Source organism: Adelges cooleyi, unplaced genomic scaffold (genome assembly GCF_023614345.1).
Source record: "Adelges cooleyi isolate 19-005CV unplaced genomic scaffold, UGA_ACOO_1.1 ACOO_flye_CR_arks_rails_tigmint_CR_PRNA_651, whole genome shotgun sequence".
Taxonomy (NCBI): Eukaryota; Metazoa; Arthropoda; class Insecta; order Hemiptera; family Adelgidae; genus Adelges; species Adelges cooleyi.
The window spans coordinates 11605681-11619721 of NW_026096352.1; the positions used below are offsets into that span (position 1 = coordinate 11605681).

A 14041-nucleotide genomic window follows, 5' to 3' on the forward strand; every position below is an offset into this window, starting at 1 on the left:
TATATATATACACACCGTAGGTGTATGCCGTTAAGTATGTTTATATATTTTATTATTATAATAGTTTTTTTTTTTTTTCATCCGAGAGGGAGGGTGGTCGATACGATCATTATGATTTCGGGTAAAGGTCGTTTTCGACTGTGTGCTTCAGTGTAGTGGCGGTGACGACGATAAAAAACAGCAGCAGGCACTTAGGACGGGCGCAAAAACTCTTGAACTACACACCGTCGTCGCCGAGACATTATAATAGTATTGTATAATGATAATGATGATAATATCAATGGTTCTGTTAGTATTAAAAAAAAAAAAAACAATTGTTTTGCCGAATTAGTAGGATTTGAATTACGCCACCGTTGAATACTATCCGTCAGTTTAGTTAGGTCGTGATCAGATGTGTGTGCATATTATCATATTATTGTATTATAATGTTATCTTACACACACACACACATTAGTTATTACAAAACAATATGCTGGAAGTGGGGTGAAAAAAAGAGGTATAGATATTTATTGAAATTTGTATTCCGGTCAGTGGACGAGACGACAATGATGGCTTTATTCATACGCGCGCGCACACATTATATATATATATATATATATATAATAATATAATATATTTTTATATTTATACCTGTGTATAATAATAAAAGTGCAATCACAATAATATCATAATGTTGTCACGAACGTTAGATCCCACGCCGGTCGTTGACCATAATATAATAATATTATACATTTTGATTAATTCGTGTGACCTTCCGGACGGTACCTAAATACTTAACTATCCAATCGGAATCTACTTTGAAATTTCATCGACAGTGCGAATTTTTAATTTTTTGTTACTAAAACTAAAGCTAGTATTTGCGAACCACATTACAGTTATATACAGAGCATACGTAGTTAGGTTTATAGATATTTGAATATAAAATATGTACATACTACCTAGGTAGTATTTGTGCATATCTTGTAGGTGTGAAGTCTTAGTTATAAGAACTGTAATTCTCTCGTCTATTTTTGTTATAAGAAACTTTTTGACCAACTAAACCTTAATTTGTAAAATTAAACAACAAAAACGTTAACTCCTTAACAATTCAATCAAAATTATGTTATTTTTAAGTTATTTTTAAAAATATATTACTGTATAAATTAGTTCTTCGTTGTTTTTATCTGATATTTTATTCAAAAATAAAATTGTCATGATAATTGTCAGACTATTAGTACATTATATATTTAGGCAGGAAATTGAATATTAAAAAAAAAAAAACGATTTAAGAATTAATAATGTTTTATATTTAATAATTACCTGATAGGAGTATTTTACTTACAAGTTACATGAGTTATAATTTCTATGTATTATGCTTTATTGACCACAAACAATTATAATTCTAAAATGTTGTGTGAGTTGTATCAAGATTTTCATTTGTTTCGATTAGTAATTATTATCAACAAGTAGTAATAACGTTGCAAAATAATTCCATTAAAACCAACGCTTCTCGTGACATAGATTTTAATAATTAAAAAAACTTTAACATATGTAGACCATTTTAACACTAATGCATCATTTACTTTAGATAACACGAGCGTTAAAAGTTTATCGATTTTCCATTAAAGCATTAATAATATCAATATAGATTTAAGATACAATATTATTCATGTTGTCTTATCCTGAATGCTTCGATCTGGACACATAATAAAAGTAATAAATGTTGGACAAAAACTCGATGGTATGTAAATTGATGTATACATAATATGCATATGTATATGCATATATACAACTTTTATAGATTTATATATAGTTTTTCAAAAATTATAGAAACTTGTTTACACAGTTACACTTCGTTGCGAACAGGTGGTCATCGTTTTGTTTATTCAAACGAAATTACCATATAAAAATCATTTATACTTTATCTCTTTTTTCTAGTCTTTAGATTCACCTTGAACTATTATACCAGTTTCCCGGAATATTTATGTACGAATTAACGACACTTATACGTCCTATTATAAATTCTAATATAGTGGGCCCAATATATATATACAAGCCAAATATGGCTTATTATGTTAGTATGGTTTTTTCACCAATGGAATCTTTAATTGTTCGCTGTGAACATTAACCCAATCAAGATAATACATTGGATGTCTTACATGTAGAAAGTAAAAAGATTAAAAACGGAATGTTCAGGTCGATCCGAACGTCGAGGACCTTTCAGATTTATTACAGCAGGTTTATAAAATATTTTCTTATCATCGGAATATCTAACAATTTAATATATATCATAATTTTAGTAAGGAAGCTATATTTTCTTTACATTTCCTAGTTTCGTTTTAGACACATTCGAAAAATTACTGTTCTTTTTAATAATTTCCTAAAAAATTGTATCGTTTGTCTGTTAACAAATTTATTTTTGATAGATATTTATTTTATATCTATTAAATAATAATGTTGAACACGTTAAAATTAATTTAATTTTAACTTTGTAAACTAATCAATTGTTAATTATAATCAGGTATTATAGTTATTGTTATATTTTTTAATTATTTTTAAACTATTAGTTATGATTTCTTATATATTAATTAGTTATGATAACTTATATCGTCTAATTTCATAATCATTGTTCTTACACCATATAAATGAGATCAACTGGCCAAATCTCATTTCTCTGCATTTTTCTTAAAACACCCACAAACTTCTTCTTCAATCTACGGGCATTTGTTTTTTCTGTTTATTTTAATTTGTAAGACAATTTGTATAGACTCAAAATAAGAATTCTAGTCGGAGGGCCGCTGTATACACTTTTGTAGTATATAAACAAACCGTTGACCACAAAAAAAAAAATAGTAAAAAAAAAAATAATTTGCCATGTCGTTTTGAACTGGCGTGTTAAGTGTGGTGTAACGTTCGGAATGGTGCGCTCTATATAGTGCTCACAAAAATAGAGACCAGGGGCATTTTTTACTAGCTTACTGGACATTATTTTCCACACGGCCTCTCTTTCCTCTTCTCTTCTCTCCATCTTTTTTTTTTTGCGTGTAAATCACCGATGACGACACGCGCCGAGTTAAATCCGCTATGCCATTATATTATGTACCTACAACGGCGTGCCGGCGTCTTTCGGTTTTATCTCTCCCGGCTTAGCCCGCCGGTTGCTTTTACCCTGTGGGCTGTTTTTTACGCGGTTGACGCAAAAGGCATCATATATATATATATATATATGTAGTCGGCACAGGACAATACAGTGTTATTGTGTTTTTAATGAAATAACAAAAAAAAAAAAACAATCTTAAGAGTTCTCGACATTATCATAAGGAACTACTATGAAAACGGGTTTCACCATTGATTATAAACCAAAAATGAGCACATAATTATTTATAAAATTAGCATAAATGTATAGGGCAGATAACACTGGATTCCACTGGGTGAAGGTTTAGGTAAAGTTATGACGAAATCTCAAAAAACAAGATTTTTTGTTAAAATAAATAATCGAAATAGTGTACGCGATATTTAGTATTATAGTATTATTATTATAATTTTTTTTTAATTTAATGTTTTTAAAACGTTACTTGTTGTACAATCGGTTTATCGTATAGTAAGTTGTTATATTACTTGGTTAATTGTTAATATAAATGTTTCGTTGAAATATATCTTACAAGATTATTATAATAAGGGTCTAATAAAATTTGAGTAGAGAATATATTAGAAATGCAATACATAGTACTGTGTGGTTGGTTAACAGCTATAACCCGCAGTTAATATCTCAGAAGTTATTAGACTTTTTAAAATTATTCTTTCTTATGAGTTTTTAGTTAGTAGTTGGCTCATTTTTAATCTATTTTCAAAAAAAAAACCCCAACCCCAATGTGTTACAACCTTATGATATTTTAAGCTTTTTTTAAAAAAAAAGGTATATTATATTTTATTACTTTTTTAAAATAAGAATAATTTGATGAAAATGTTGACTGGTCGATAACCAGTTTTGGATAATTATGTTCAAAGTTATTAAGCTTCTAAATTTAGGATGGTGGGGTGTAGTATTATTGTCTTCACCCATTACTTCTCTGTCCAAATTGTTAAACTTAAATAATTTTAAATATAATTATTCAAACTGGTTATAACTTATAACTAAACCGGTAATAGTAACTAGTCTATAGACTACACAAAATGTTTAACAAATTATTCTTAATATAAAAAGTAAATCAAATATATACGTTGCCATTTAAAAGACTGTTCATAAGGTTTTAAACATAATAGATGGGCTTTTATTTTTTTAAATATATTAAAATTGGGCAAACTATGAACTGTAAAAAGTATAATTTAAAAATGTTTAATACCTTCTGAGATATTAACTGGGCCATAGTTAACCCACTACCCGTTATTACTTTGCTGTGTGCTTTCTTGTAAAATGTCACTTAGGGTCTTTGAATTGTATTATATAAAAACAAACGGTTCAGGTACAATCTTAGTACGGTATTTAGTGTTTAATGTTGTAACTGCAACAACGCAACGGACTGATCCACCAACTATTCCGCTTTTACACGACATGAAACCGAAAAACACACCCCGTTTGTTTCCATAAATAATTACAATTATTATTTTAAAAATATTTTTATTTTATTATTTTTATCGACTAGGGTGATTTTTTATTTAATTTTTTTTCAGAAGTTCTGAGTGGCATTTACGACAACAACAATGAAAAAGGTGAGATATTATTATTGCATGATACATTTTTTTCACTAATACCAGGTAAATTAAACGATGAGTTCAATACGTGCCCTTATGCGTAATGAATAAGCTATCATATGTAGGAATCTGTTTAGTCAATAATATTATGTGTAGCATAATGATGCCAAAGACAAGCGATGATCAAAAATAAGCTAACACTATTGTAAAATAAAATATAATAACTTATTATAATGTTATGTACATTGTTTAATAATAACGGATGGCAATCGAAAACCATAGTTTCAGATTACATTATTACAAGCAGGCGCTACAAATAGGCAACTTAATAACCCTATAGCTTCATCTCCATACTCTTAATAATTATTATTACATATTATATTGTTATTAAATATTTTTAAAAGAGCTCTTCAATTTTTTTTTTTGCTTGTTTTTATTTTTAGTGTTAGGTTGGGAGTTAAATAAATAAATAAGACCAATGTATATTTTTTCTTAACAGTACCTAGTCAAACATTTAATTAGATGCACAGTTTTAGAACGGTGCCTTTCGTGATATACCGATTTGCACAATCAAATTTTTGTATTTTTTTTTTTTAATGTAAATATCAATTCCTCTTAACGAGTTCTTAATATAAGTTATGTGTTTTTTGGGGGGAGGGGAGTTAATTAAACCGTTTTTATAACAATTATTTTAATCTTGTCATCGAGTTACTATGTGATCTGCAATATGATATAAACTATACATCTATGACTTATGGCCAAAGGTGTTCTCTCTCGACAATATTGATGAATAGAAATAACCAGAGACTTATTTTTCCAGTAACTGGCGAACTTTGAAAAACTACAATGGCCTAATTGGCCATCACCGTGTTTAGTCTTTAAAATTGGTCTGCATGAATAGAGGCAATTTATAGAATTCTTTCAATGTTATCCTAAACTATTACCCAAATTATAATACAAGAGAAGGCAAGTTGTCATTCAAAATAAAATTGATTAGTGCTGGTAACACTGGTCTCTTAATCATTATTTCTTCGACAAAAAAGCAATCCACAATAACAGCTAATAAGATTGCCAGCTATTTAAAAAGCGATTCAGCCCGTCTCTAAAACTCAGTTTATATATAACAAAAAAAAAAATCCGATCAAACTAAATTTTCTCTAAAAAAAAGACAGTTCTAATAATTCAAAAGCTTAGTATGAAACTTAAGTTCGGAATTGGGATCCTTCTACAGCCGTTTAAGTTCCCTGACCACTCAACAAAGATTATTAGCTATTATAATATTATGTAGTTTATTAATTTTGCTTAGACGTCCTTGTTAAATATCTTAGAGATTAAACAAGATTTAAAATGCAATATTGTTTAACTTTTGTTATTCTGTACACCACAGTTATAATATACTTATTATTTAACATAACTTTAAATTTTAATATCGTTTATGGACATGCACGCCTGTGTAATAAAAACTGGAATTTATTCAAAACAATCATAAATCTAAACTAGCTATCCGGATAAAAATATTGAACAAATAAATAAAGCAAATAATATTAAATATCCGCCTTTTAGTCACGACATCTTTTCATACCTTTAGGTACCTACAATAATTTACTCAGAGTTATTACAACAAAAACATGTAGGCAAAGTTTAATAATATAAGTAGGTACACAGTCATTACACTTTGATTTATTTGCATTGGTTTTTGTTATTTATTTATTGTTTTTTTAATTATTATAATTTCAGCGTTTAATTTTATTCATATTATTAATATTATTATTCGATCACAAAATAATAACGATTTAGCATGTTTGTTGTCAAGGACATATTATATTATAGTGCATAATTTTTGTTTTATGCATCGACGTCGAGTGTAGATCATGCTGCGCCAGTAATCCGTTAAACCGATTATTCTTGTACAGGGTGATTGGTTAACTATGCGACCCGTTCTATATCTCAGAAGATACAAGGCTTTTAAAAATTATCATTTCTTATACTTTTAGATCTATTAAAATTTTAAATTAAGTGGAGTGCGGTCGAGTTGAATACTTCCATCATTTTCCCTGTTCTAAACTTTAAACTTTAATAACTTTAAAAATGGTTATTCAAAACTAGATATCAACTAGCCGTCATTTTCAGCAAATTATTGTGAGCCGTTATAAAGTATTTTTAATAATTATCTATTTTTAATTAATAAAACAAAAAGTTCGTGATTAAGTTATTAACGCTAAATAAATCACTAAGGAGCTTGGTCGCGGTCCGTTTTTACTTTTTTGTTTAAAAAAAACATGTCTAAGGAAAGATTGAAAAAATAATAGTTATAAATCGATTTGGTCGCCCATACCCAATTTACTTTTTCAGCCACGGTTATGTTGCTGTACACATTTCAGCGTACTTGGGCGGTCCGTTATCTTTTTCTCTTAAATTGCCAGTTTTAAATACTTAACTCGGATCGCTGCGACGCGTATTCAACACAGGTTTTCGGTCGCATTTTGTGAATATTATTACAGCGATCTATAACGTTAAGCGTTGATAAACACTATATTGTTATCATTACTATTATAGTATTAATATTTATTATTTATTTATCGCCAGATAAAAGCGGCGGTCGATGATCTTCCGGGTCGTTTAACTTTCCGTACCATCGGCGACACCGCGATACTAAAATATTATCTCTCCATTGGAAAAATAACCCGTCCTGCACGACACGGCTGCGGTCGGCCCAAAGAAAACCCCACCGAATATGATTTCAATTTCTTGTACTATTATATTATAATCGACTTTAAGGGCCGGAAAGTTTTCATGGGCACATTGTGAAATTATTCTAAAAAAACGCGATGCGGAAAATACAGTCGCTGTTTTGAGTTTTGCTAATTTTTTAAATCGGTTTTTGGTTTTGATTAGTAAATTCGGTGTACTTGTAAGTAGAGCGATACGAAAATATTAAAATCTGTCAAACATTGCCTTTGTATTGTCCCTTAATTAATAAACCATGCCGTTTAAAAAAAAAAAAAATGTAAAAATTTGGCAAGCCTTTTGTGGGGAATTTTTCAAGATACCCTAATAATAATTACTACACAAACTAAATAAAAATAAGTAACCCTGGTAAGCCGCTGCTGCGAAACTTCCGTTTTTTTATTTTTAGGGCGACTATTGCTTTGGGGAGGTTTTTTTTCTTTATTTTAGTTGTTATTATTATTATTACAGTCGTTACGGTCCGGTCGTCCGTCTTTTGGCGATAAAACGCGTTATTTATTTTATTTTATTGCCCGACGATGACACTGTGTCGCCGAGCAATGAAACGGTCGTGGATAGGTGTACACCTAAAACCGGACGAGGAGCAGAACACCGGCTAAGGGGAGCGAAAAAAAAAAAGAAACAAACAAACAACTGTTTTCCGCACGATAATTCAACTAGAGACGCTAGCTTGCCCGGCGACGACCTTTTTATCCGGCAAACAAACACAGATGCATTGCCTCTCTCCCCGTCTGCGGTGCTTTTCGTCACGAAGCCCGCGAGACCGGAACAAGTCGGCGGCATTGTCCGGCCTCAGTGTAATAGTAGTGCACGGATACACTGCGACAGTTTGTTATGGCGGTTGTGAGAGATTTTGTTTTTCGGACACACATACACAGACAATAGTGCAACGCGGAACGACCGTCTCCTTGCGAGGGGTGTCAAATGGTCAAAACCGGCACAGGAAACAAGACCTTTTTATACGCCCCATCCGGTCAGCCGTCGGTTCCGGCATCCGACGCTTCTGATCCTCGGTGTCTGTATATAGAACACATCCTTGTTGTTGTCATCGTTGTTAGTCTACTTCCCTCGCATCTCACACACACAGCAAATTCACTTTTATGGACTTTCGCTGTTGTTGTTGTTTTTTCTTAGTTTACTTATATATATATATATATTTTTATTTCTCCTTAAAACTCCGTCCGAAGGATTCCCCTCGAAAACCAACGAACCGCTAATTCTTTTTTCTCCTCCACACTAGATTGGTATTTCGGATGACAAGCGATATCATCGGTTTAGGCACGGATCTGACGGTAACGGCCGAATAAAAACGAGCCGGTTTGAAAAAGAACCGATTTCTGGAACGAAGGTTCCACGGGACTGCATCCTTACAAAATAAAGTAACTTGCAACCGGATAAAACTATACTAAAATCATGAGTTTTTATTGTACTCAATCATTAGCACTTATGGGTTTAACTTTTAAATCTCGCCGTCATTAAACAATGTTAATATAATTTCATACAACTTTTATGGGTTCTCTAATGTCTAGTTAACTGTAACTAGAAGCTATAAGCACATTATTATCAATTTTTATTCACTATTTAGAATTACTACATTTTATGGAGTGAAAGATGACTTAAACTTTTTTGAGTTAATTTATCTAATTGATTTTAGCTTTTGATTTAACCAAATCGGCATAAACCATAATCTTATGCGTCTTGTATGTTTTATCATTTATCAGATAATGTTTTTGATATAGCTTATATGGTTAATTCATATTTAATAGACTCTTGTCAGTTTTTATGAACTGTTGAACTTGGGATTTATATTAGGGGGCTCTCGAGTGATAGGTTTCCTGCTGTCCTCGTTTATGCTACGAGCATGTGTATTGTTTAGCCATTTCTTTCCGTCTCTGAGGTTAAACTTGGAGTACAGCAATAACTGGAAGTGATCATTTGTAGCGTTTGCTACACAGTTAGGTCACAGGATAAAAAGTCAAAATTAAATTCTTGAATATCGTATTCTACGTTTTTCGTTGGTTAGCTCGAGGCGATTGTGATTTAGAACTTTTGGCAACGTTGAAAAAAGAACTTTTTCGGTGGTTTGTTTTTAGTAATAATAACAACTTTTGTTATGCATCATTTCCCTGTGGTGATGACGTGGTGTAGAAGATGGCTAGCGTTTTGGAAAAAAGAAAAACGACAAAGATAGAATTAGCGCTTTTTTTCTTCTATATACTTCCCCCCTCCTCACTGGTTAACTTTGACATTATTACAGCAAGGACACGTGACCCATTTTCTGCTGCCCATCATATTCGGCACATGTGTATGTTTGTTATTTTTACAAGTTTTTTTTACCCGGGTGGACACGACCACACTTTGTTGAAACCTATTCTCTGTGCCGTTGCCGATTCAATAATATTGTTTCATCTTAAATTTTTTATGCACTAATGTACATATTCACTTACACACACACTAAACTGGTTTTTTATTGTTACTCTTATAAACGTGTACTCGACTCCATAAAATAAATACTTTGTGTTGTAATTCGGTAAAACGGACATGTAACAGGAAAATACTTTAAAAATGTAAAAACTAAAATTTAATAATATAAATAAACAACATCAACAAAGTGCTTGCGCTTTAACCAAACCATGCGGATTTAAGTTACTTCTCGTGTTTCAAAATACATGCAGTGTACTTGTTTTGTCCATTTTATTGTTGCATGTTATGTATTATGTTTAAATACAATATTGGCTGCTATATAGTGTTAGATATATTATATGTAGCGAAAAACATAAATATAATAATAATAATAATATTATTATATATAGTAGTATGTACATAACTTATAAATCATCGAGTAGGCGTATTTTTTTTATAGGTCAATGTTTAATGACCTTAAAATATAAAACTGCGTTATTAAAAGAACACAAAAAAAACCAGCAAAGTCGTGCTGAGTTTCCACGTTTTTAAATAAACCTGCTGAACCATGTTTGCCACACTTAGTGATCCGGCTAACAAGTCAGTTTGGTGTAGAATAACCACAAAGAAAACTTTAATAGCAAATTGCTATTGGACACTTCCAAAGATAAATATTATTAATATGAGACAAATTCAAGTTAAAATTCAACTATTCAATTTGTATGGCTATAGTAAGGTATTAGTTATAAATTATTTTAAATTTAAATTTGAACATGAATAGTTATTTAAAACTGGTTTTGTTGACCGGTCCAAATTTTAAGTAAATTATTCTTAATTTTAAAATTCACTAAAATATGTACGTACGTTACTATTTAAATTTCAAATGTTGATAAAACTCAATACTTTACGAAAAAGTATAAAAATGTGAAATTTGTTTAATATCGTCAAAAGTAACAATAAACATTTTATAATAATAATGCTTTTAATTTTAAAAATTAAAGTGAAAAATTACAAAATTGAAATTTGTTTTTAGAGAAAATTATTGTTGTACACCTTACGTTGTATTTTATATGGGCGATTGGTAAAAATGTTTACTAACTTATGCAATATTAATGAAGAAAATATCGCCACTGGTAATTTATGAAAATACATTTTATGCTCTCATATAGTAATGCTTGAATTAAGTTACTTCTCATATTATCTTCTGTTTTTGTTCAAATAAGCCGTGTTATAACAGCTATTTGGGGAAACAAAAAAAAGGCCGCTTTTATGAGTAACGGTGAGCGAATAACAACAAAAGCACAATAGCCGAACGAAAACATTGCGTTGTAACTTACAGAACTTCACAAATAAAGTTTCCGGTTTAGCCTCCATCCCAGGACTTTTGGCCCTCATGTAATAGTAAAACAAAATAACTCCCTTGTGTTAGTCTTATGTTGTTTGTTTTTACATTATTCACCAACATGATGTCAATCAAAATGTTTGCATTCAATCGACGTAACTAACATAAGCTAACTGAATTTATTATGAATTAAATGTTATATTACTCATAAACTTACATTTATATAGTATTTGCGCATTTGTGGGCTTTAATTGTTATCATCGCTTGTAATAAATAGTATTTAGATAATTAAAAGCCCTAAAAAAAAAATACTTTTCATAATCAACATTGTTTGTATTTTATTCTTAAAGTTTAAATTTTAATCATGAATAGTTGTATTCTTAATTAAAAGTTTCGTGATATTAAACATCAATAATTTATTTTTTAAATGAAAGTTAAAAATGCTTAACTTAATTTGTAATTAATATTACAATTATTCGTGATTAAAACTGTTTATGTATTTACATAATATAATTAAAAACCGTTAATCCTCAAGAACGTATACATTGCCCAACGCCGATCTTATATATGATTTCAATGTAAGGTTGTTGTTACATTTATAACTACTATTTACATTTAATATTAAAACAAAATTCAATTTTTAACCACTCGGATTCGGCGGCGCCTTTTTTGCCAATCTGTAAATCTGCACTCACGGCTATTTAAGTCAGCCTCGAGTCGGTTTCCGAGCTGGGTGTATGTAAAAAGAGTGAAATGTTGCGCTTTCTAAATGTTCGTTCCGTTTTATTATTATTTTCGGTTTTTTTGCGCCAAACGTTTTACACTTGTACTGCATATACAATAATATATTATGTACTTGAAAAAAACGCGCCAATATAGCGGCGGCGGCGGCCGTGTTCCAGGATATTATTTATGGTCTTCCGCGTGGTCTGTATGAGTTTTCTTTGTGTGTGCATGTTTTTGTTTCAAATTTTACTTCGGCATTTCCCCATATTCCCACACTAGACGACGATACACGAGACACGCTAATTGAAAGAAAAACTTTTCAACGTGGTCCACACTCAAGACGGCCAAAAAAAAAAAACACACACAATGTGCCATTATAAAAACTCGAGGGTCACACACATACTGAGCGCCCAAAGCGTTAGTTTCGATATAGGAAAAACCCCATTCGTGTGCTTTATACCGCCGCCCGGCAATACAATACGGGTGATATATGATTTTCCCTTATTAGTGTACAGGGTCGTTTTAACGGGTGTTTTTTTTTTTTTTTTTATTGCTTCGGGGAATGTGTTTTTTGCGCCGATAAATGTCGCGATTTTCCCTGTGCCACGAGACAACCGCGTTGAAAGAAAATATACAGTTTTAGGGAAGTAATAAAAACAAAACAAAAAAAACAAAATAAATACAAAATTACAATAATATATACACAAACACAGCACATACAATCAAATCAAAGCCGACCGTCGTCGTACCACGTGCACGTTACGGTCTGCCGGTAATTAGCGTTCGGTTAGAAAAAGTCGCTGTTATTTTTTTTTGCTGGCGTTTATAATATCGTTCTTATCGTTATTGCCGGTTTGGCAGTTATTCCAAATAACCCATATAATATAGTACATATATATATTATATAGTTACTACGAGTTCACCTCCTACGTCTTCCAAACGGCAAAATGGCCTTTCGACCGATTTTAATCTGTAAATTATCGTGTACGTGTTAGGCACCGCGGAAGATATGAGCGAAATTTTCCATATGAGTTCCATTTCCAAACGAACGAACATTTAAATATACATTATACAGCGCGACGTGTGTGTGTATGTGTGTGCCGAAGCAATTCCTCGCCGCCTTACGCCAACGGCAGCATTATTGTGTCGCCTTTTTTTTTTTTTTTTTACATATATAAATTCATTTCTTTGTTTATTTCTCTTTCTTGCACCCCCCTCGCACCGTCGTCGAAGACAAACCGGCTATAACTCACTCGATCTTCTATCAATTCACACAAGCACACACACGCACGCACACACACCCTCTCGCTTACACACGCTCTGGCGTTCAGTAATTTTATCAGTTTAAAGGTATCTCGACCAAATGGGATAGAATAAATACACAGACGAATACACAGGCGAGATACAGAGCTCGGTGACGGCGGGATATCCTGATCCTTTTGTGCTTCCCGGCACCTCGCGCGGTGTCTCTTCGAGTGCATTATGATAATATATATATATTTATACATTATACAGTTATAATTCACTTACCCGGACCTTTGGCGAACGACGTTATAATATATTATGCGGCCCGGCATAATCCTCGGGGAAAAGCGTTTTGGGAAAAAACCTCTACCGAAAAAGCAAATATTATATGAAAAAAACCGTGTCTTTGAGTGTATCGGTTTTCTTGTTAAGATCTTCACATTCATACGACACCCGCTTGTTCGACGAACCAACTTACACTCCCAACTACACGGGGTCGGCCAATTGCGGTACTATTGCCTGCTATAGGATTTTATACACTGTCCCGGGTTCGAGAGTAATGCTAATCATAGTAATAGATAGTAATGGTATGCAGAAGCGGATGGCGCTTATAAGGGATTACGGGTGTACACGGGCGGGCTCGCGGCGGTGGAAGTGAAGAATGTTTTCCTCGAGGAAAAAGAAGGATTATAAATCAGCCTATACTCGGTGTATCCTAGAGGCGTGCGAGAGTCGACAATATCGTTTAGCGCGTGTACGAAGATGCAAATTCGCGCGAATCTCTGACTAAATATCGTTATGGACCATTTGCTTTGGTGGTTCTTCAGCTGCCGCCGCCCCCGACGTCAGCTTGTTATGTCGATTTCGCTACTATATATATATATACCTTCCTCCCCCAAACGGCGA

At 32.0% G+C, this 14041-nt stretch overlaps 1 protein-coding gene across 6 annotated transcripts in view; it reads left to right on the forward strand.

Annotated features, from left to right (window-relative positions):
* LOC126845000 (nuclear factor 1 X-type) overlaps positions 1-14041 on the forward strand; it is a 101615-nt gene that overhangs the window by 70174 nt on the left and 17400 nt on the right. For 4 of the 6 annotated variants that reach the window (XM_050583576.1, XM_050583573.1, XM_050583571.1 and 1 more), the window contains exon 5: positions 4651-4689. In XM_050583576.1, the coding sequence (XP_050439533.1) occupies positions 4651-4689 (39 nt within the window). The remainder of the gene's footprint in view (positions 1-4650; positions 4690-14041) is intronic. The other 2 variants (XM_050583572.1, XM_050583575.1) reach the window with 1 other exon arrangement.